This window comes from Oncorhynchus masou, chromosome 23, assembly GCF_036934945.1.
Source record: "Oncorhynchus masou masou isolate Uvic2021 chromosome 23, UVic_Omas_1.1, whole genome shotgun sequence".
Classification (NCBI taxonomy): domain Eukaryota; kingdom Metazoa; phylum Chordata; class Actinopteri; order Salmoniformes; family Salmonidae; genus Oncorhynchus; species Oncorhynchus masou.
In genome coordinates this window covers 45224130-45246232 of record NC_088234.1, presented here as the reverse complement: position 1 = coordinate 45246232, position 22103 = coordinate 45224130, and the positions used below count along the sequence as shown (strand labels likewise).

Genomic DNA, 22103 nt, shown 5'->3' with positions numbered 1-22103 from the left:
CCGCTTCGCCTGCTGGATATACTCCAGATTTTTGTGGTCCGTAAGCACTTGAAACAGGTGAGAAGCCCCCTCGAGCCAGTGTCTCCATTCCTTCAATGCCATCTTAACCGCTAGGAGTTCACGATCCCCCACATCGTAGTTCCTCTCAGTCGGGGTAAGCCGGTGTGAGAAGAAAGCGCACGGATGAAGCTTCTTGTCTTCACCCCTCTGGGACAGGACAGCTCCAACACCGACCTCTAATGCGTCTTCCTGCACCAAGAATGGTTCATCCGTAGTCGGTAGTATCAGGATGGGAGCAGAGAGAACGCGCTGCTTGAGTCCTTGGAAGGCCGTCTCAGCTTCTCTTCCCCACAAAAACCTTGCATTGCCACCCTTGGTTAAAGCTGAGAGAGGGGCTGCCACCAAGCTGAAGTTCTTGATGAACTTGCGGTAAAAGTTTGTGAAGCCCAGGAAACGCTGAACTTCCTTAACGGATTTGGGGGTGGGCCAATCCGCTACCGCCCCTACCTTCCTGGGGTCCATTTGGACTCGACCGGGTTCCACTACAAATCCCAGGAATTGTACTCGGGATGAATGGAATTCACATTTTTCCGGCTTAACGTACAGATGGCTGTCCAGGAGGCGTTTGAGTACTTGTCTGACATGCTTAGTGTGTTCTTGAAGGGAGCTCGAAAAGATGAGGATGTCATCCAAGTAAACGAACACAAATATGTTAAGCATATCCCTAAGCACATCGTTTATGAGCGCTTGGAACACCGCTGGGGCGTTGGTCAGGCCGAAGGGCATCACCAAGTATTCATAGTGACCAGTAGGCGTGTTGAAAGCGGTCTTCCACTCGTCACCAGGTCTGATCCGCACAAGATGGTATGCGTTCCGCAGGTCAAGCTTAGTGAAAACAACTGCTTCCTGGAGCAGCTCGAAGGCTGTGGCCATAAGGGGTAGCGGGTAACGGTTACGGACGGTTATGGCATTGAGTCCCCGGTAGTCGATGCAAGGACGTAATCCACCGTCTTTCTTGGCCACAAAGAAAAACCCTGCTCCCGCCGGGGAGGTGGATGGATGCATGAGGCCTGCTTCCAGAGCGTCCTTGATGTAGGTATCCATAGCAGCTCGTTCGGGTGGAGATAGGGAAAAGATCCGACCCCTGGGGGGGCAAGTGCCCGGAAACAGGTCGATGGGGCAATCGTAAGGTCTATGGGGTGGTAGCATGGTGGCCCTCTGTTTGCTAAACACCAGTTTGAGGTCATGGTAACACTCGGGAACTCGGGTCAGGTCGATGGATTCTAAAGACTCGGGAGTAGAACTCGGGAATTCTGGAAAATACAAGTAGCTTGGCACGTAGGACCCCACTGCTTGATAGTGCCCACAGACCAGTCGATGTGAGGGTTATGGCTGTGAAGCCAGGGGTATCCAAGGACGAGAGGGAACTCGGAACAGGAGATCAAATGAAAGTTCATCAATTCCTGGTGTTGTGAAACTGAAAGTCTCAAGGAGGTAGTGACATGAGTGACAAGTCCAGATCCCAAAGGGCTTCCATCCAATGTAGTGACCCTCATGGGTTCACTTAGAGGTTCAGAGGGAACGCCATTCTCCTTCGCCCAGACACCATCCATGAAGTTACCTGCGGCTCCAGAGTCTACCAAGGCTTGAAGGTGAAGCTTGTGGTTGTCCCAGGAGAGGGTGACTGGAATGAGCAGACGGGAGTTGGACGGATGGGAGGAGGTTATGTTTCCCGTTACAGTTCCCCCGGTCTGTACGGGACAGAGCGTTTCCCTGGAGCCCGGGACACGTGGAACGGAAATGGCCCGGTTTGCCGCAATATAGACAGCGTCGCTCCCTCATCCGGCGGTCTCTCTCAGCCTGGGAGATGCGTCCAATCTGCATGGGTTCCGATGGAGCCAGCGAGGATAAAGGTGGGGACTCGGAGCTGGGACTGATAGGGGCTAGAGGTCTACGGTTGAGTTCTCTCTCTCTCAGACGCTGGTCAATGCGTGAGGCCAACTTGATCAGGGACTCGAGATTGTCCGGTGGTTCCCGAGTGGCCAGTTCATCTTGGATAGTGTCGGAAAGGCCTTTCAGAAAGCACACCGTGAGCGCCTCGTTGTTCCAGCCACTTGCTGCTGCCACCGTGCGGAACTGGATGGCATAGTCCGTCACGCTGCGCCAACCTTGGTGGAGAGTCAGGAGCTGTTTGGCTGAGTCAGAACCACTGCTTGGGCCTTGAAACACTCGTTTGAATTCCTCAGCAAAGGCAGAGTAGCTGGCACAGCAGGAACTATGGGCATCCCACACAGCAGTAGCCCAGGCCAGGGCTTTTTCCGACAGCAGGGTGATGATATAAGCGATCTTAGACCGGTCGGTGGGAAACGACGAGGGTTGTAGCTCAAAGGAGAGAGAACATTGGGTGAGAAACCCTTTACAAGCACTTGGATCACCTGAGAACCGTTGGGGAGGTGGAAGACGAGGTTCAGCCAGGGGGTTAACTGCCATGGGTACGTGAATCTGAGGTACTGGGACGGGAACTGTTGCCGGGGTAAGACGATCAGATATTTGCTTAATGGAAGTCAGCATCTCCGACAGAAGATGAGAATGTCTAGCCATTAAGGCCTCTTGCTGAACCAGGGCGGCTTCGTGGCGTTGGACAGTCTCCTGGTGGTGGGACAGCATGGCAAAAAGGTCCTGGGAACTGGCTGCCTCTGGGTTCATTTTTGGCTCTGTGTTTCTGTCAGGACCCGGTTACGAACCTGGGTCTCCGGAGTGAGAAACAGTCACTTAACCAACTGAGCCACGAATAGTCAGCAGAACCCAGAAGATGAGGCAGACACAGCAGTACTTAAGACGGTGTATTTAATAAAGTAAAAAGGAGAAGTCCTTCAATACAAAAATGGCAAATCCAAAAGGTGGTAGGAATAGCACAAAAAAGCCTCAAGAGATACTCAAAAACAAAAACAGAATTCCACAAGAGCATCCACCGGAATCGACAAGAATACACAGAACACTAGGGCTGGGTGCTAACATACAAACACAGAGCACAGAACTGAGGGAAACTAAGGGTTTAAATACAATCAGGGGAAACGAGGCACAGGTGCAAATAATAATGGGGAACAAGGGAAAAAACATAAGGTCAAAAAGCACAATGGGGGCATCTAGTGACCAAAACCCAGAACAACCCTGGCCAAATCCTGACAGAAGCACAAGCATTTCGCTGCACTCACATTAACATCTGCTAACCATGTGTATGTGACCAATAACATTTGATTTCATTTGATGGGTGGAGGGCAAAGTACAGAACACCACAGTAGAATACAGTAAAGTACAGTTTCAGACTTTTTCTAAGACCCCTTTTCTGTCTGTTTGCTTATTCCTAATATTTAGGATAGCAAATGTATTTTAAAAAATGCATATAAAAATATAGACTCGTATCTTTCATTTGACACCAGATTTGACATACTCCTATGTACTTCACATGCTGGTGCTCATGGGTCCTTTACGTGGAAATGACCTTAGTAGTGTACCACAATTTACATATGTTGCAATTGTTGATGTGTGTAGGTTTCCAGTAGGTGTTCTGTACCATCAGTGCATGGCTGTGTGCTGTATGCAATGTAGCTTTTAAAGTAGCTAGGTATCCTGAGTGGTTGAGGGTGTAGGTACTCTGTTGTACCATGAGTGCGTGGTTGCGTTAGCTGGCAGGTCGTCATGGCTCCCGCAGTCTGAGGGTCCAGTGCCAGTCTAATTGCAAACAGGGCGGTGAGGAATGTGGGCGAAGCTGCCAAGGGCCAGGAGTGGTGGGCATAGCACGGCGAGGCAAGGAGGGCCCCTACTACCCCCCTCCCACCCACCCACCCATCTGCTGCTGGGGTACCAGAGGGGGTCATGGAGTTTGGTTTTAACACTACTGAACAGGGGCTTAGAATAACACAACAGTATCAGCTATGTCTACCTCCTACAAACACACACACACACACATTTCACATTTCAAGCATTGTCGAGCCTCGAATAACCCCAACATTAGATACAAACCCCTTACGCACAGCTCATCAAACTGCGTGTTTCATACTCTACCCTGTTGGGATGTCGCACATCAATATATACCTTCTGCCAACTCTGTTAACACAGATTTAGAGAGTGGCTGGGTGCCCGAAGGGAGCTGCACACTAGTTAACCAAGGCTGAGAGTCATGAGGGCAAGATGCTGATTAGCTCTACATTACCTTCCATTGTCGTTCCTGGTAGCAGTCACTCTGCTTCGCTGCGTCGTTCATTTAATGTGTCGTACTGCAGCATATTATGCTGCGTCGTGTTGGGTTGTATAACACTGTGTATATTATATAATGTTGTTATGCTTGGCTTGCTGTCTGTCAACATGTGGAATCCTGCAAGACAGGCAGACAGACAGACATGTTCGCTCCGAGCATGTGGCTGGCCTCCTAAGAACGTGTCCCAGTCTGTCCAACACGTTGCTCTGTGGTTTTCAACACCCATTCCTCCCCTTCCCCTCTCCTCCCACTCTTCCTCCCTTCATCCTTCTCTCCTGCGACCCTAACCTCTGACCCCTTTCCTTCCTTAGCGAGCCGCCATGTATCTGCCTCAGACAACACCTGTCTGTCTCTCTGTGTCTCTTTTCATCTCTCTCGCCTTTCTTCACTCCCCCCTGTTTTTCCTCACACTGTCTAGTATGTGATTTCCCCTTTGTTTTCTGTGCAGTATTACTGTCTGAAACACGCACAAGTGTTAACACTGGTTGCTGACTTCAATTTTAAAAAGAAACAGGTTCACTCTCACACATAAATGGTAGTATACAGTACCTTATCCATGGGGTAGTTGATGGGCGTCAGTGCCGTGACTCCATGCCAGGTGCTTCCTCCTCTGCGCTTGAGTGTGTCACTTGAAAGGGCGCCATGACACTTCATTGAACCAAGGCGCTGCACTCTGTCCTCTTATAATGCAGCCTGGGTGGGAGATAGTGAAACTGGCACCGCTCCCTGGGGCCACATAGAGCCAGAATAGAGCCCACAGGTTGGGTAACTCATCAGACTGGCACTGGCAGTGATTTCCTCTTAAGTAACACAATGTTACCTAGGAAGATTAGCAGATAGTATTTTATTCCTCCGGGTATGCCCCGACTTGCCCTGGCGGAAAAACCATTAGGCAGATTAAGACGCGTCGATGAGGGAGAGCAGGAGAGAAAAGAGGAGGAGAGAGAGGGCGAATCAGGAGAGAGAAAATAACAAGAATGCTAGAAGAATTGGTTTTAAAGTGGAAGAGATGGTGTAGTTTAGCGTTTTTCAGCGCCGTTGCTTGTTTTTACCCAACCAAATTCTAATTTGAGGTATTTAAAATCTGTCACTAGTACATATACAGTGCCTTGCGAAAGTATTCGGCCCCCTTGAACTTTGCGACCTTTTGTCACATTTCAGGCTTCAAACATAAAGATATAAAACTGTATTTTTTTGTGGAGAATCAACAACACGTGGGACACAATCATGAAGTGGAACGACATTTATTGGATATTTCAAACTTTTTTAACAAATCAAAAGCTGAAAAATTGGGCGTGCAAAATTATTCAGCCCCCTTAAGTTAATACTTTGTAGCGCCACCTTTTGCTGCGATTACAGCTGTAAGTCGTTTGGGGTATGTCTCTATCAGTTTTGCACATCGAGAGACTGAAATTTTTTCCCATTCCTCCTTGCAAAACAGCTCGAGCTCAGTGAGGTTGGATGGAGAGCATTTGTGAACAGCAGTTTTCAGTTCTTTCCACAGATTCTCGATTGGATTCAGGTCTGGACTTTGACTTGGCCATTCTAACACCTGGATATGTTTATTTTTGAACCATTTTCCATTGTAGATTTTGCTTTATGTTTTGGATCATTGTCTTGTTGGAAGACAAATCTCCGTCCCAGTCTCAGGTCTTTTGCAGACTCCATCAGGTTTACTTCCAGAATGGTCCTGTATTTGGCTCCATCCATCTTCCCATCAATTTTAACCATCTTCCTTGTCCCCGCTGAAGAAAAGCAGGCCCAAACCATGATGCTGCCACCACCATGTTTGACAGTGGGTATGGTGTGTTCAGGGTGATGGGCTGTGTTGCTTTTACGCCAAACATAACGTTTTGCATTTTGCCAAAAAGTTCAATTTTGGTTTCATCTGACCAGAGCACCTTCTTCCACATGTTTGATGTCTCCCAGGTGGCTTGTGGCAAATTTTAAATGACACTTTTTATGGATATCTTTAAGAAATGGCTTTCTTCTTGCCACTCTTCCATAAAGGCCAGATTTGTGCAATATACGACTGATTGTTGTCCTATGGACAGAGTCTCCCACCTCAGCTGTAGATCTCTGCAGTTCATCCAGAGTGATCATGGGCCTCTTGGCTGCATCTCTGATCAGTCTTCTCCTTGTATGAGCTGAAAGTTTAGAGGGACTGCCAGGTCTTGGTAGATTTGCAGTGGTCTGATACTCCTTCCATTTCAATATTATCGCTTGCACAGTGCTCCTTGGGATGTTTAAAGCTTGGGAAATCTTTTTGTATCCAAATCCGGCTTTAAACTTCTTCACAACAGTATCTCGGACCTGCCTGGTGTGTTCCTTGTTCTTCATGATGCTCTCTGCGCTTTTAACGGACCTCTGAGACTATCACATTGCAGGTGCATTTACACGGAGACTTGATTACACACAGGTGGATTGTATTTATCATCAGTAGTCATTTAGGTCAACATTGGATCATTCAGAGATCCTCACTGAACTTCTGGAGAGAGTTTGCTGCACTGAAAGTAAAGGGGCTGAATAATTTTGCACGCCCAATTTTTCATTTTTTGATTTGTTAAAAAAGTTTGAAATATCCAATAAATGTCGTTCCACTTCATGATTGTGTCCCACTTGTTGTTGATTCTTCACAACAAATACAGTTTTATATCATTATGTTTGAAGCCTGAAATGTGGCAAAAGTTTGCAAAGTTTAAGGGGGCCGAATACTTTCGCAAGGCACTGTATATGCCCCTGTGGCTATAGCACCTTTCCTCCTGTAACTTCTCCAGACCCCTAACAGACACCCTTAGCCTTCTGTTAATTGTGCTAACACTAGTTAGCATTGGCTTGCAAAACTACCTCGAACTTCCTTCATTCTGGACACAGAGACATAAAAATTGTATCCACGATTTCATCTGACTATCTGAAGTAGATTGAAAGGCATCATTGCCAAAAATCCCCAAATCTCCCTTTAACTCTGAGGACTGAAGAGGCTGTTTTGACACCACCCGTTAAGACGTCCCTGTTTCAGAACTCTGTTTTAGCCTCCAACATGGTGAAGAGTTTTGTTTTGAGAGAGTAGCCGAGTACCGTAAGTGTTCTGATTGCAGCGTTTCAGTTTTAAGTGTGTGTCAGGCCCTGTCTGCTTTCCTGCCACCCTCCTCTTTCCTGTTAGCTCTATTTTGGTGACTCCACTGCAACTCCTCTCTACACAGGGTGTAACAACTAGGTTTCATCTCCCTTCGGATGGCAGTTAATGCGCGTGCCACGCCAGGGGTTTTCAGTAGAGAGCAGGAAGACATATTTTCATTTTTCTTTGGGGGGGGGGGGGGGGGTTGTGTTCCATGTTTGAGGGGCCTCACAGGCTGACTTGTCTTGACTGTGCTTAGGTATGAGATAAAAAGTCCCCTCCCTAGAACTCTGTGTTCTTGGCTTTTGACCTCACAACAGTTTACTTGTCTGTCACTGTGCTAATGTAATTTGTACCGACAACTGTTAAAGCTCATTGCACCTTTTGAGGACAACTTCAGTGTCACAGTTGGCTACCTCACCTTTCACACTGCTGAAACTGGTCCCTTCCTCCTATCACCTGCTTTCGCCATACATCTTGTGTGAACCCTTACCCCTGGGGTAGGCAACTAGATTCAGCGGCGGGTCGATTGTAATTCGGAGCGAATGGCTGAAGGGGGCTGTAAAATAATTATAATTTGTACACTGCAAATTGACCGCTAAGCCAATTTTTTTTATTATTTTCAAATACAGTCATTTCATACCTTGATTACATTGAGACATGAACAAATGTCTATTTTTTGGGGGGAAATACTTGGCAACCAGATTTCCTAAATTAAACACATTTCTAGCTGAATTCCCGGTGATTTGACAAACTTTTGGGGGCCTTGTGGAAAGCTTGTGGAAAGGAGTGGGCGTGTGGAAAGGAGTGGGCGTGTGGAAAGGAGTGGGCGTGTGGAAAGGAGTGGGCGTGTGGAAAGGAGTGGGCGTGTGGAAAGGAGTGGGCGTGTGGAAAGTGTCTGCTATATGTCAGACAGTTTTGATTGAGCCGTGTTTTTTTCCCCTTCCATTTCTTACCATGCAACTGCCGTACATTGAGCTGCTGTCCGCAAGAGTTTGGACTTCTGTTTTTAAGCTAGAGGATGAGTCTGAGTCGTATTTCATTGTTAGTTTTACACAAATAATTGTACCTTTTCAGTTATAAAACTGACGATTGTTTATTTATGTTTTGTGCGTTGTATGCAAGTGTTTACTGCAACTGTCACCCCAAGTAGCTACTAGGGAGCTACTTCCCACGCCGTTGCCGGACAGTAGTTCTTCGGGAGCAAAGGGCACTGTGTCCTGGTGTTGTTGCCATTCATTCCCTCCCCATTGAGTAGTAGACTATGTATTATCAAGGTGACATCTACATGGTGAACAATTATTATTTATTGTGTAGGCTGCTATCCTACTAATAAAACGATGTAAGATACCTTTTTTTGCCACATGGCTACCGCAGTAGTACGATATCGAGTGGCAACAAATCTGCCCACGTAGCTGATCCACTTTGTGTACACCCAGTACTTACGACATGCCCACTCCTTTCCACACGCCCACTCCTTTCCACACACCCACTCCTTTCCACACGCCCATACTCTGGTCGCCATATTGGGCTTCAGCTACCCGTACTGGACTTTACTGTCCATTCCATGAGTCATTGTAGAGCCCATTGTAGATGTACAGTATGGTGGCAATGGCTTCTCCTCGTCCCCCCCGCCTTGAAATAATTTGCTGTCTCGCTCGCTCCCTTTCTCGATCGTTCTCTCTCGCTTGCTTGCTTTCTCGGCCTTTCTCTAACAGTGGAGATTAAAATGGTTCACCCTGCCATCGGCTGGGACCTGCTCTCCCTCTGAGCCTCAGGTTTAAAAAGAATCATAATACAAGCACAGGGCAGAGGGTCCAGTTTCAACTGTCTGCAATGCAGCCAGCAGGAGTAGCCTGTGCACACATGTGCAGTCTTTAAAGAGCCTCGTGCACATCAACAGAATACCTATCTACTTACATGCTGCACACTGTTCCATCCAAACTTTGCTAAAATCTTAGTGAGAATGTGTGTTTAACAGAATGTTTATTTCTACCATTGTGCTTTCTGTCTCCACCTCAGGCCCAGTGTTTTGGCTGTGATCCTGCAGTCATGTGTGGAACAGTGGGTTTAATTTCGACCAGACCAGGTGCTGATCATGGAGTTTAGATTAGACGGTATTTTTTTTAAATGTTAGATGTATTTTTTTTTTACATTTCATCTCAACAAGGAACATTTATATCTTTCACAGCATAGCCATAGACTACACTGTAGGTCAGCCATAGAAGACCATTGTCATTCTAGAGTGACGTTATAACCTTGACCTAAGTATTCGTGTTGTCACGATATACGAGAATTCTGACTTCGATAACCAGGTTTAGTATCGTGATACTCGACACCATCATGATACTCGATTCCAAAACAATACTTTTTCTTTTTTGCTATCATCTAAAGTCCCAGAATGTCACTTGATCCAGACAGACTCCCCTTACTGCTCTGTTCAATTGCTGGCCATATTTTGAGTTAAATATCATCACATTTGAACATTTTTATGTCAATTCTTTTGAGACAGAAATGTATGCGTTAATGAATCAATCATACGGTCAATTTGACTTTGTTTTTACCAAACGAACTACAAAAAACAACAGCAACAATGGTAATAATTTATTTGAAAGGTACATCTCTATTGATAAACTGGGTAAATCAAAATGTAGCCTAGGACTCTTCACAATACAGATCAATGCATGCATTGAGTTGAGCGCGTTTCAGATGATTTCATGGGGCTACAGATGACAAACAATCCCTTCTATTTAGGACTTATTTTAATGGCAACTGCTAGGAGAACGTATTCTTTTATTGCACTGATCGACAGCATTTGCGTAGAAGAAGCAGTCTCTTTTTTATTCAATTGTGCGCTGTCTCTTTAAGATAGCGGTGACATCATTTGTGAGGCAGATCGTGTGGCTGTGTAATCGGACTTGGCGAGTAAAGTTGGTCACGCTTGCGCAGTCCCGTTCCTCTTTCTCTTGGAAGTGCTCTTAATCTGGCACACCATGGCAGACCCTAAACTTGACTTCACCACTGGAGATTCTGGTGCCTCCACCCCCCCATTCCTGCCCTGCGAAAGAACCTCTTTGTGCTGCTGAAGGGACACCCCTGCAAGATTGTGGAAATGTCCACCTCCGAGACCGGAAAGCACAGACAAGCCAAGGTTTAACACGATGGGCATTGACATCTTCACCAACAAGAAGTATGAGGACTCGTGTCCCTCCACCCACCAGCTGTTGAACATCACTGATGGGTTCATGTCCCTCATGAGTGACAATGGCGAGTGATTCAGACCTGGGCAAGGAAATAGAGCAGAGGTTTGCCACCTCTGAGGATATCATGGTCTCCCTGCTGTCCGCTATGGGGGAGGAGCATGCGGTGGCGGTTAAGCAAATGACCGGCAAATAGAAACGCTTGACTGCCCAGGCAACAAACTCCACCCACAATCAGGTTCTAGCATGTGTATTGGTTCTATATGCGACGGCCTTCACAGAAAACCTCAATCAGTTTTGATTATTCTTTTTTGTAGTTTCTCTCTCCGATGCTGAGCTGGACTGCCCCACCGTTATTGCGGCTCGTTCACTGTGTTGGATGGCATTCTGCTGGATCACTAAGATATTGTTTAGTTTTACATAATCTACTAAATAAAGAAAAGTACTTTTTGAAAATAATGATTTTCTTTTTTTTTTTACTTCTTCCTCATTCCTCTGTTTATTTTTGCCTTCGAGATGTCTTGGTCTTACCACATAAATTCCCTGAACGTTTAAAATACTAATTATAGGCGTCCCGGGTGGCGCAGTGGTCTAAGGCATTGCATCAGAGACTCTGGGTTCGAGCCCAGGCTCTGTTGCAGCCAGCCGCGACCGGGAGGTCCATGGGGCGACGCACAATTGGGTGCACGGTGTTTCCTCCAACACATTGGTGCAGCTGGCTTCCGGGTTGGATGCGCGCTGTGTTAAGAAGCAGTGTGGCTTGGTTAGGTTGTGTTTTGGAGGATGCGTGGCTCTTGACCTTTATCTCTCCCGAGCCCGTACAGGAGTTGTAGCGATGAGACAAGATACTAACAATTGGATACAACGAAATTGGGGAGAAAAAGAGGGTAAAAATATATAAATAATAATAATCCAGAACAACAACAAAAAATAGAATAATAATATACTGTATAGTCTTTATAGGATAATGACTTTGTCTCTGAAATCTAATGAATGTGTTTTTGTTGGCGAGGGAGACGTGAATGAATAACGTTTTTTGGTGACTAACAGCTTCGCCATCGGCATGTTTGGAGACCTAACGAGGGGCCCAGACAGCTCCAGAAACCAATGAGTTAGTGGAGCAGGAACTATTCTCTTCGCACTATAATGTCACCTCTACGCGCTCTCCTCTCCCCCTCTTTCCTCCTCCGCGTTCTCTCTCTATGTCCACAGGAGCCTTATTGCTATCGGCATTCATGGGGTTAAAGCTCTGTGAGCCAACAGCAGCAGCGCAGCTCAGCTTTAGCCACTCCCTGAGCCAGCCAAGGATTTTTGTTAAAAAAAAAAAATCTCGATCTCCTCCTCCTGCCTCACTCTCTCGCTCACTCATTCGCTCCGGGCTTTGTGTGAGCGTGCAGCAGTGGCACTGTGTGTGAGTGTACGCCAGAGAGAGCAGACACAAACGAGAGAGAAGTAAGAGGGAGACTAAAAAGCAGTCTGTTTGCACACAGACAACCAGAAATCCTTCTGACTGCAGTCGAGGAAGACCTGATCGAAAGGAAGAAGGAAATGAAGTAGACTCTAGAAAAAGAGAGAGAGAGAGAGCGAGGAAAAACAGAACTGCCTGAGACGACGAGAAGAATAGTCTACCACACACACACACACACGTATACACAGTCACAAACACAGCAGGCGTGTAGCAGCGAGGCAAGGGTACTCACTCACACACTCTCGGGACAGTTAAAAAAAAGGCAGGAAGCTGCCTGGATCTTGTCACGGGAGAGGTGTGTGTATCCGTCTGCGGGTGTGTGTGTGTCTGCAGTAAGAAGAGAATGGAGGAGGGCTTGTTGTCTGTGGCCCCAGCTTGCAACTCTACAACCACCAACGCCTTGCTCAACAACCACTGTGCCGGTAATGTACTGTACTATAACCGTAGAATTGCTTTCAGTACTGTTCCAGAGAGAGATGTTTGGAGGTTAATGGGGTTCCAGCTCCATGTGGTTCATTGGCGTGTGTGTGTGCTCTCCATGGGGTTTCCCCCAGCTATGCACTAGAAGTGGAGTTTGCTGCAGAATCTCTCTACTGCAATACCATCTGTGTGGTTTACCAGAAATTGCATACAAGTGGTTTTAACAGACAATACCTTTTGACTTTCTTTGCTTGTGTGGGTCATAGTGAAACTATAGAAGTAGGTAGGTAGATTACTGTGAAAGAGAATAGCCCATTTCACGACCCGCTGTAGTTCCCCTGTGTGTGAGGCTGTTTGACCGGTCTCTGTGACTGGCTGCTCATTCATACGATTTCTCTGCAACCCCGATTGTCTGTGTTTGGACCAGTATGACCTTTCTCCAATCCATTCAATATCTATTCAGAGAGCACACCCTAGTGAGGCTGCTTCTGATTGATTGAGGACCGGTCTGAGGAAGTAAAGCCATCTAGAACACGTGGCTGTAGATGGAGTGTGACTGAGTTAGGTGGAGAGAAGTAGGGGAGTGTCATAGATCATAGCAGTGTGTCCGGGGTTGTGGAGTAACGGATTACATGTAAGGGATTACAAGAAAGAAGTAACTGTAATCCGTTACCAGCAAAAAATATCGTAATCAGATTAGATACTTTTGAAAAACTAGATAATTACTTTGAGGATTACTTTTATATTCAGAAAGGATGTTTTCTCAATGGCGTTCAATCAGCATTGGAAAAAAGGTGCAAGTTTAAGTTTGTTCCACCTCAGCGAGTCTGACCACAAGTCAGAGACCACTATGATGACACACCAAATGTGCTTGATGGATCGCGTGAAAGAGCAGGAATGAATAGGCTTTTTTAGGCTACAGTCCAAGCTATGTCTTCCAATGGTGTCGGCATCCAAAGATGATCCAACTTGAATAAACGCTTGGAAGTAAGGATTACAGCAGTGATGTAGTCTACGGATATCAGTTGTTATTGATATCTACTTAGCGCATTGATGTGAATCACACTGCTGCTCTCTCATGTAGCTATTTGCGGATTGTGGTTGTTGTGGATGGCTGTTCACAAATCTAAATGTGTATTTGAACCCAATGGTTGAATTCAAGAAGTTTAAGCTGCCTATCAATCGTTGTTTTTGAAACCAGTGGACAGCCAATGTAAAATGCGCTCTTCAACAGCTGCCTAGTGCGGATCCCATCCTATGAAATAAAAGCGGGGCTTTTATTGCTCAATCTAATTCATGCTGATAAAATCAATAGTCCTAATGGACACATGCTCAAACTTGCACACTTTTGATAGACTTAAAGGCACAATCTGTATTTGTTACATCCATTTTTTTTTTTTTACATTAAGAATTTCAGACACCTACCCATTTACCCATTTTCTTTATTTTTTTTACTATTTTCTACATTGTTAGAATAATAGTGAAAACATCAACACTATGAAATAACAAATGGAACCATGTAGTAACCAGAAAAGTGTGCAAAGCTGTCAACAAGACAAAGGGTGGCTACTTTGAAGAATCTCAAATATAATATATTTTTTGATTTGTTTAACACTTTATTGGTTACTACATGATTCCATGTGTTATTTCATAGTTTTGATGTCTTCGCTATTATTCTACAATGTATAAAATAGTGACAATAAGGGAAAAACCCTTGAATGATTGGGTGTTATAAAACATTTGAATGTTACTGAATATATACAGTTGAAGTCGGAAGTTTTACATACAGCTTAGCCAAATACATTTAAACTCAGTTTGTCACAATTCCTGACATTTAATCAGAGTAAAAATTCCCTGTCTTAGGTCAGTTAGGATCACCACTTTACTTTAAGAATGTGAAATGTCAGAATAATAGTAGAGAGAATGATTGATTTCAGCTTTTGTCCCCCATCACAGTATTTGGTAGAATTGCCTTTAAATTGTTTAACTTGGGTCAAACATTTCGGGTAGCCTTCCGCAAGCTTCCCACAATAAGTTGGGTGAATTTTGGCCCATTCCTCTTGACAGAGCTGGTGTAACTGAGTAGGTTTGTAGGCCTCCTTGCTCGCACACACTTATTCAGTTCTGCCCACAAATTTTCTATAGGATTGAGGTCATGGCTTTGTGATGGCCACTCCAATACCTTGACTTTGTTGTCCTTAAGCCATTTTGCCACAACTTTGGAAGTATGCTTGGGGTCATTGTCCTTTTGGAAGAGCCATTTGGGACCAAGCCTTAACTTCCCCATGTGCAGTTGCTAACCGTAGTCTGGCTTTTTTATGGCGGTTTTGGAGCAGTGGCTTCTTCCTTGCTGAGCGGCTTTTCAGATTTTGTCGATGCCTTTTCAGATTTTGTCAAAGCCTTTCTTAAAATCAATACACAGAAGTATATATTTTTAAACCTGCATATTTAGCTGAAAGAAATCCAGGTTAGCAGGCAATATTAACCAGGTGAAATTGTGTCACTTCTCTTGTGTTCATTGCACGCAGAGTCAGTGTATATGCAACAGTTTGGGCTGCCTAATTTGACAGATTTTTACGTAATTATGACATAACATTGAAGGTTGTGCAATGTAACAGGAATATTTAGACTTACCCGTTAGATAAAATACGGAACGGTTCTGTAATTCACTGAAAGAATAAACGTCTTGTTTTTGAGATGATAGTTTCTGGATTCGACCATATCTGTGTGTTTATTTTGTTATAATTAAGTCTATGATTTGATAGAGCAGTCTGACTGAGCGATAGTAGGCACCAGCAGGCTCGTAAGCCTTCATTCAAACAGCACTTTCGTGCGTTTTGCCAGCAGCTCTTCGTTTTGCTTCAAGCATTGCGCTGTTTATGACTTCAAGCCTATCAACTCCCGAGATTATGCTGGTGTAACCGATGTGAAATGGCCAGCTAGTTAGCGGGGTGCGCGCTAATAGCGTTTCAAACATCACGCGCTCTGAGATGTGGAATAGTTATTCCCCTTGCTCTGCATGGGTAACGATGCTTCGAGTATGGCTGTTGTTGATTTGTACCTGGTTCGAGCCCAGGTAGGGGCGAGGAGAGGGACGGAAGCTATACTGTTACACTGGCAATACTAAAGTCCCTATAAGAACATCCAATAGTCAAAGGTATATGAAATACAAATAGTATAGAGAGAAATAGTCTATAATTCCTATAATAACTACAACCTAAAACTTCTTACCTGGGAATGTTGAAGACTCATGTTAAATGGAACCACCAGCTTTCATACGTTTTCATGTTCTGAGCAAGGAATTTAAACGTTAGCTTTCTTACATGGCACATATTGCACTTTTACTTTCTTCTCCAACACTTTGTTTTTGCATTATTTATACCAAATTGAACATGTTTCATTATTTATTTAAGGCTAAATTGAATTTATTGATGTATTATATTAAGTTCAAATAAGTGTTCATTCAGTATTGTTGTAATTGTCATTATTACCAATATATTTTTTTAAATCGGTCGATTAATCGGTATCGGCTTTTTTGGTCCTAAAATAATCGGTATTGGTATCGGCGGTGAAAAATCATAATCGGTCGACCTCTAATTGAGTCGCCGCCTTCTTACAGAAAGCAGCCAAACCGTCAGACCTAGAGCTCTGAAACTTTAGATACCTGTTCTAGAGCTTAAGTCGGTAGTGCATTTTGAGTTCTGTGGTTCTAGAAGGTTCTCAGGCTGGGAAACAGCCTCGTTCATTTGCAATAACTTCAATTCATTTTGAACATTGCAAAAATGTTGAAATTTAGAAAAGTCCTAGAATCACAAGAATAGGTGCATAGAAACTGCCTTGGCCCATAGAGACATATCCTATATTTAAACCAAATTGAACATGTTTCTTTATTTATTTGAGACTAAATAGATTTTATTGATGTATTATATTAAGTTAAAATAAGGGTTCGTTGTTCATTCAGTATTGTTGTAATTGTCATTATTACAAATATATAAAAATCTGCCGATCTAATCGGTATCGGCTTTTTTTGGTCCTCCAATAATCGGTATCGGCGTTGAAAAATCATAATCAGCCTCCTGGGTGGCGCAGTGGTTAAGGGCGCTGTACTGCAGTGCCAGCCGTGCCATCAGAGACTCTGGGTTTGCGCCCAGGCTCTGTCGTAACCGGCCACGACCGGGAGGTCAGTGGGGCGACGCACAATTGGCCTAGCGTCGTCCGGGTTAGGGAGGGCTTGGCCGGTAGGGATGTCCTTGTCTCATCGTGCACCAGCGACTCCTGTGGCAGGCCAGGCGCAGTACGCGCTAACCAAGGTTGCCAGGTGCACGGTGTTTCCTCCGACACATTGGTGCGGCTGGCTTCCGGGTTGGATGTGCGCTGTGTTAAGAAGCAGTGCGGCTTGGTTGGGTTGTGTATCGGAGGACGCATGACTTTCAACCTTCGTCTCTCCCGAGCCCGCATGGGAGTTGTAGTGATGAGACAAGATAGTAGCTACTAAAAAATTGGATACCACGAAATGGGGGAGAAAAAGGGGTAAAAGTACATTTAAAAAAATAAAGATCATAATCGGTCAACCTCTACACCACACCACACTGACCAAAAAGTTATTTTGTTTACTTTTACGTTGTCCCTGTTACCAGTAAAACATAATTAAAACCGATTTCTTTCACTTGCTGTGCTGTTTCGTTGTTCATTTGTTCAGTCGTTTCATTCTCAACCAGGAATTCATCATACATGTCAAGCAGTGAAGTGTCTGTCTGTGGCCTCTTCCTTGGTGCACTGTGTCCGTTTCCATCTGGTCCAGCTGTGTATGTAACATTTCACGTAAACCCTGTTTTTTGTCTGCATCGAAGTAGCGGTCCTTGTACCTAGTGTCGAGCATGGTGGTGACACAGTAAAGAGAGAATGCCACCGAATCGCTTGTTCACAGCCTGTGTCTGCAGTTTTGTGGAGCAGGCGTTTCAATGCCATGACAGAGGGTATCACGTCTGCTGCAGGCGCAGACGATTAGCTTATTTCTAGAGTCAGTTGTTCGAATGGAGCTAGCTAGTGTGTTCATGTTTCCAAGTTTCAAACATGCTCTAATGCCATTGAAATGGAAGCAGCGGTATGACAACCAGCACATTTATGAGCATGAAATACAACTTTCCTCAGTATAATATCCTCGACGACTCACTGTGCTGTCAGACTCAGCATGCTCATGGGGCTGATATCGCTGGTCCAAATGGCAGTCGTGAAGCTAATAGCAGTGACGCTATTACTGTGTAACTCCGGTAAGGCAACATTTGAAGAATAGCGCACTTGGTGCACTCGCACGTGTGTACTGTTGCTCTACCAGTCGGCGAAAGCCAACGTCACCCACGACAAAGAACGGTTGATTGTCAAGGGCAATGAATTCCATTATCTTGGCGTTAATGGATTTCGACCTTTTGAGTTGTCTCGCTGAAATTGACTTACTCTTTCAAATGACTGCTCGACTTGTTGACTGCTCGATCCTCACAGCAGACATTGTAGGCTAGTTTAGGAATGCTGCATCTACCTACATTATATAGGTATGCACGTCAGCTTTCACATCGGTTTTGCACATCGCCGTTAAACTAGACATCGGGCCGATGCCGACGTTGGCATTTGTAGCTAATATCGTCCGATTCTGATATGTTCACCGATATATCGTGCATCCCTAGTGTAGACTTCAGCTACAGACTTCGGCTTGCCTCAAGAAAACATTTTGTGTGCACGAACAGTCCTAAAACAAACTGCTGACGACCAAAACGAACAAAAACGGCACAGAAAGTTGTAATATATGCACAAACTGTTCCGAAATGTTTTGGATTTTGAAGCATGTGGATGCCTTTAGGGCTGTGAGAGATGTTGAACACTTCATCTGGGCAAATTATGTCTCTCACACTCTCTCTCTCACACACACTCTCTCTCTCTCTCTTCGTACCCCCCCCCCCATGCCGCCTTTCTTCAAAGCACACACCCTCCTCAAATTAAAGAGAAACAAAAAGAAATGAAAGAAAAATAGTGGTGTTGAGTGAGCGAGAGGCAGGAGAAAACAAAGGCAGTCAACAATTACAGATACAAACTTTACCTCTGTCTTTCTCTGTTCTCCGCTTTCACTCTATTATCATACACACAGATTTACACATGCATACTAATAGGCAGACATTTGTTCTGACATGTATACATATACTACATGCAGATACAGATCTATAGACAAGTACACACACTATGTATCTGTGTGGTGTATAAGAGTTAGGGTTTAATAGAGCAGGAGGTGCTGTGTGTTAGGCTCTCTGCCATCTGGGAGAATCAGCACTCTGAGAGCATTCACAGATGGCCTGAATCGAGCTTTACCGTTCTTTCTCCAGTGTGTGTTTTGTGTTTGTGAACCGAAAGAGCTGTAAAAGTGTGTGTTTATCGTGACTAGCGAGTGTATAGAATTTTCTGATCGAGCCGTGAAGTATGTAGGTGCATAGTGAATGTACAGTGTCTTTTGACACGGCTGTAACGTGTGTCTTTAGTAACACAGTGTGTATTACAGTGATAGAGTTGTAAATTACAGTTGAGTGCTGGGCTGTGTGCGCAGCTTCTCTCTGCTAATCCAATCTCATCCATCATCAGATCCCTGCTTCTGTCACTCTCCCTCTCGCTCTCTCGCTCTCTCTCGCCCCCCCCCTCTCCCCACACACACACTTGGCCTGGCCGCACAGCCTAATGTCTTACAACAAACATGTCGCCTCATGCAGAAAACAATTTAAAGCCCCTACGAGCAGCCCGCAGGAATCTGAGCACCATTACGATTCATATGGCACTCATACACACACAGTCTTGTACATATACACTGTTGTGTTCACACTTCGGAAAGTATTCAGACCCCTTTACTTTTTCCACATTTTGTAACTTTACAGCCTTCACTCTAAAATATATATATGTTTTATTATCCTCAGTAATCTACACATAATACCCCATATTGACAAAGTGAAACAGGTTTTTAGAAATCTTTGCAAATGTATTAAAAGAAAAAAACAGACACCTAAGTATTCAGACCCTTTGCTATGAGACTCAATTTAGCTCAGGTGCATCTTATTTCCATTGAATATCCTTGAGGTATTTCTATAACTTAATTGGACTCCACCTGTAGTAAATTCAATTGATTGGACATGAGGCACATACCTGTCTATATAAGGTCCCACAATTGACAGTGCATGTCAGAGCAAAAACCAAGCCATGAGGTCGAAGAAATTGTCCGTATAGCTCTGAGACAGGATTGTGTCGAGGCACAGATCTGGGGAAGGGTACCAAAAAATGTCTGCAGCACAGAAGGTCCCCAAGAACACAATGGCCTCCATCATCCTTCAATGGAAGAAGACTTCCTAAAGCTGGCTGCCCGGCCAGACTGAGCAATCGGAGAGGTGATCAAGAACATGATGGTCACTCTGACAGAGTTCTAGAGTTCCTCTGTGAGATGGGAGAACCTCCCAGAAGGACAACGATGCAGCACTACTGCAACACACTCTGCAGCACTCCACCAATCAAGCCTTTATGAGAGAGTGGCCAGACGGAAGCCACTCCTCAGTAAAAGGCACATGACAGCCCGCTTGGAGTTTGCCAAAAGGCACCTAAATGACTCAGACCATGAGAAACAAGATTCTCTGGTCTGATGAAACCAAGATTAAACTCTTTGGCCTGAATGTCAATCGTCACGTCTGGACGAAACCTGGCAACATCCTTGCGGTGAAGCATGGTGGTGGCAGCATCATGCTCTCGGGGTGTTATTCAGCGACGTGGACTGGCAGACTAGTCAGGATCGAGGCAAAGATGAACGGTGCAACTTACAGAGAGATCCTTGATGAAAATCTGCTCTAGAGTGCACAGAACTTCAGACTGGTGTGATGGTTTACCTTCTGACAGGACAATGACCCTAAGCACACAGCCAAGACAACACCGGAGTGGCTTCTGGACAAGACTCTGAATGTCCTTGAGTGGCCCAGCCAGAGCCCAGACTTGAACCCGATCGAACATCTCTGGAAAGACCTGAAAATAGCTGTGTAGCGACGCTCCCCATCCAACCTGACAGCTTGGAGGATCTGCAGAGAAGAATGGGAGAAACTCCCCAAATATAGGTGTGCCAAACTTGTAGCGTCATATGAAAGAAGACTCGAGGCTGTAATTGCTGCCAAAGGTGCTTCAACAAAGTACTGAGTAAAGAGTCTGAATAATTACATAAATGTGATATTTCTTGTTCTAAAAACCTCTTTTTGCTTCGTCATTATGGGGTATTGTGTGTAAATTGATGAAGGGGTTAACAACTTTTTAATACATTTTATAATAAGGCTGTAACATAACAAAATTTGGAAAAAGTCAAGGGGTTTGAATACTTTCTGAAGGCACTGTACTTGCCCATACAGTTCATTGATGTACACCCAGCAAAAATAAATTCATAAAATGTCAGACAGATGTTTTTTTGTTTGTTTGCTCATACACATAGCATTGAGTTAGTGTGCAAAAACGTTTTTGATCACTGTACATAAATGTACGTCATCAATGGATACCATCCAAACATGAGGAGTGTGAGAGAGCAAGTGGCAAGGCTTAAAGAAAGAGACTAAGTGCAGGAGAGTGAGAGATGAGAGGAGAGTGATGATATACCTTGTCAAGGCATGGCTGTGCTCCACATTTCATTATGGAGGCTAAAACCTCAGACTTAAATGTGTGTGTACGTATGTACGTGCGTGCTAGCTTGTCTGTGTTTTTGCATGCGTCGTTTTTTGCTTAGTGTGTTACTATATACTGCCGGAGACTGGGGTCATACATCAGTACATTACACATGATACTATGCTTTCACACAAGGCCTCCAGAGTGGCGCAGTGGCCTAAGGCATTACATCGCAGTAATGGAGGCGTCACTACAGACCTGCGTTCGATCCCGGGCTGTATCACAACCGGCCGTGATCGGGAGTCATATAGGGCGGCTCACAATTGGACCAGTGTTGTCCGGGTTAGGGGAGGGTTTGGCCGGGGGGGGCATGTAGCCTAGTGGCTAGAGCGTTGGGCCAGTAACTGAACGGTTGCTGGATCAAATCCCCAAGCTGGCAAGGTAAAAATCTGTTGTTTTGCCCCTTAACAAGGCAGTTAACCCACTGTTCCCCAGTAGGCCATCATTGTAAATAAGAATTTGTTCTTAACTGACTTGCCTAGTTAAGTAAAGGTCAAATATTTTTGGATTTTTTTAAAACACTCCTATTGCCTCTCCTTGGTGTGTGTGTGTGTGAGAGAGAGAGTGTCTTTGTTCATTAACAGGATTAGATACTACAGACCGGGCATCAGTAATGGTGATTAAGTATTGATGGAGGGAGTTGCTGTAATAAATCTGATTAACCAGGCCTCCAGAGTGTGTGAGGACAGGAAATAAGCCTGAAATGGCTCCTGTGTGTTCTCATGTGTGAGTGTGAATGCATGAGTCTTTTAACACTTTTGCCCCGCAAAGTTAGTATGTGCAGCTGAAGCCAACCGGAACCAGTCTTCCCAGTAAGACCTTCACTGGAGATGATGACCTCCTGGGTGAAGTGTTGGGCTGTATTAAACCTCCTCTCAATGTGACTAACATGGATAAATACAGGCTTACTCAGTTAGAGGG

The 22103-nt window shown here is 44.8% G+C and overlaps 1 protein-coding gene and 1 pseudogene across 2 annotated transcripts in view; both read left to right on the top strand.

Annotated features, from left to right (window-relative positions):
• Positions 1 to 22103, top strand: part of LOC135510899 (echinoderm microtubule-associated protein-like 4) — a 133759-nt gene that overhangs the window by 61451 nt on the left and 50205 nt on the right. Inside the window, exon 1 of one of the 2 annotated variants that reach the window (XM_064932212.1) lies at positions 11832 to 12466. The exons of the other annotated variant lie outside the window; for it this stretch is intronic. Within the exon in view, the coding sequence (XP_064788284.1) occupies positions 12388 to 12466 (79 nt within the window). The 5' untranslated portion in view covers positions 11832 to 12387. Of the gene's footprint in view, positions 1 to 11831; positions 12467 to 22103 lie in introns of those variants that run through there. 2 annotated transcript variants of the gene reach the window in all.
• On the top strand, positions 10370 to 10962 carry LOC135509992 (eukaryotic translation initiation factor 5A-1-like; annotated as a pseudogene).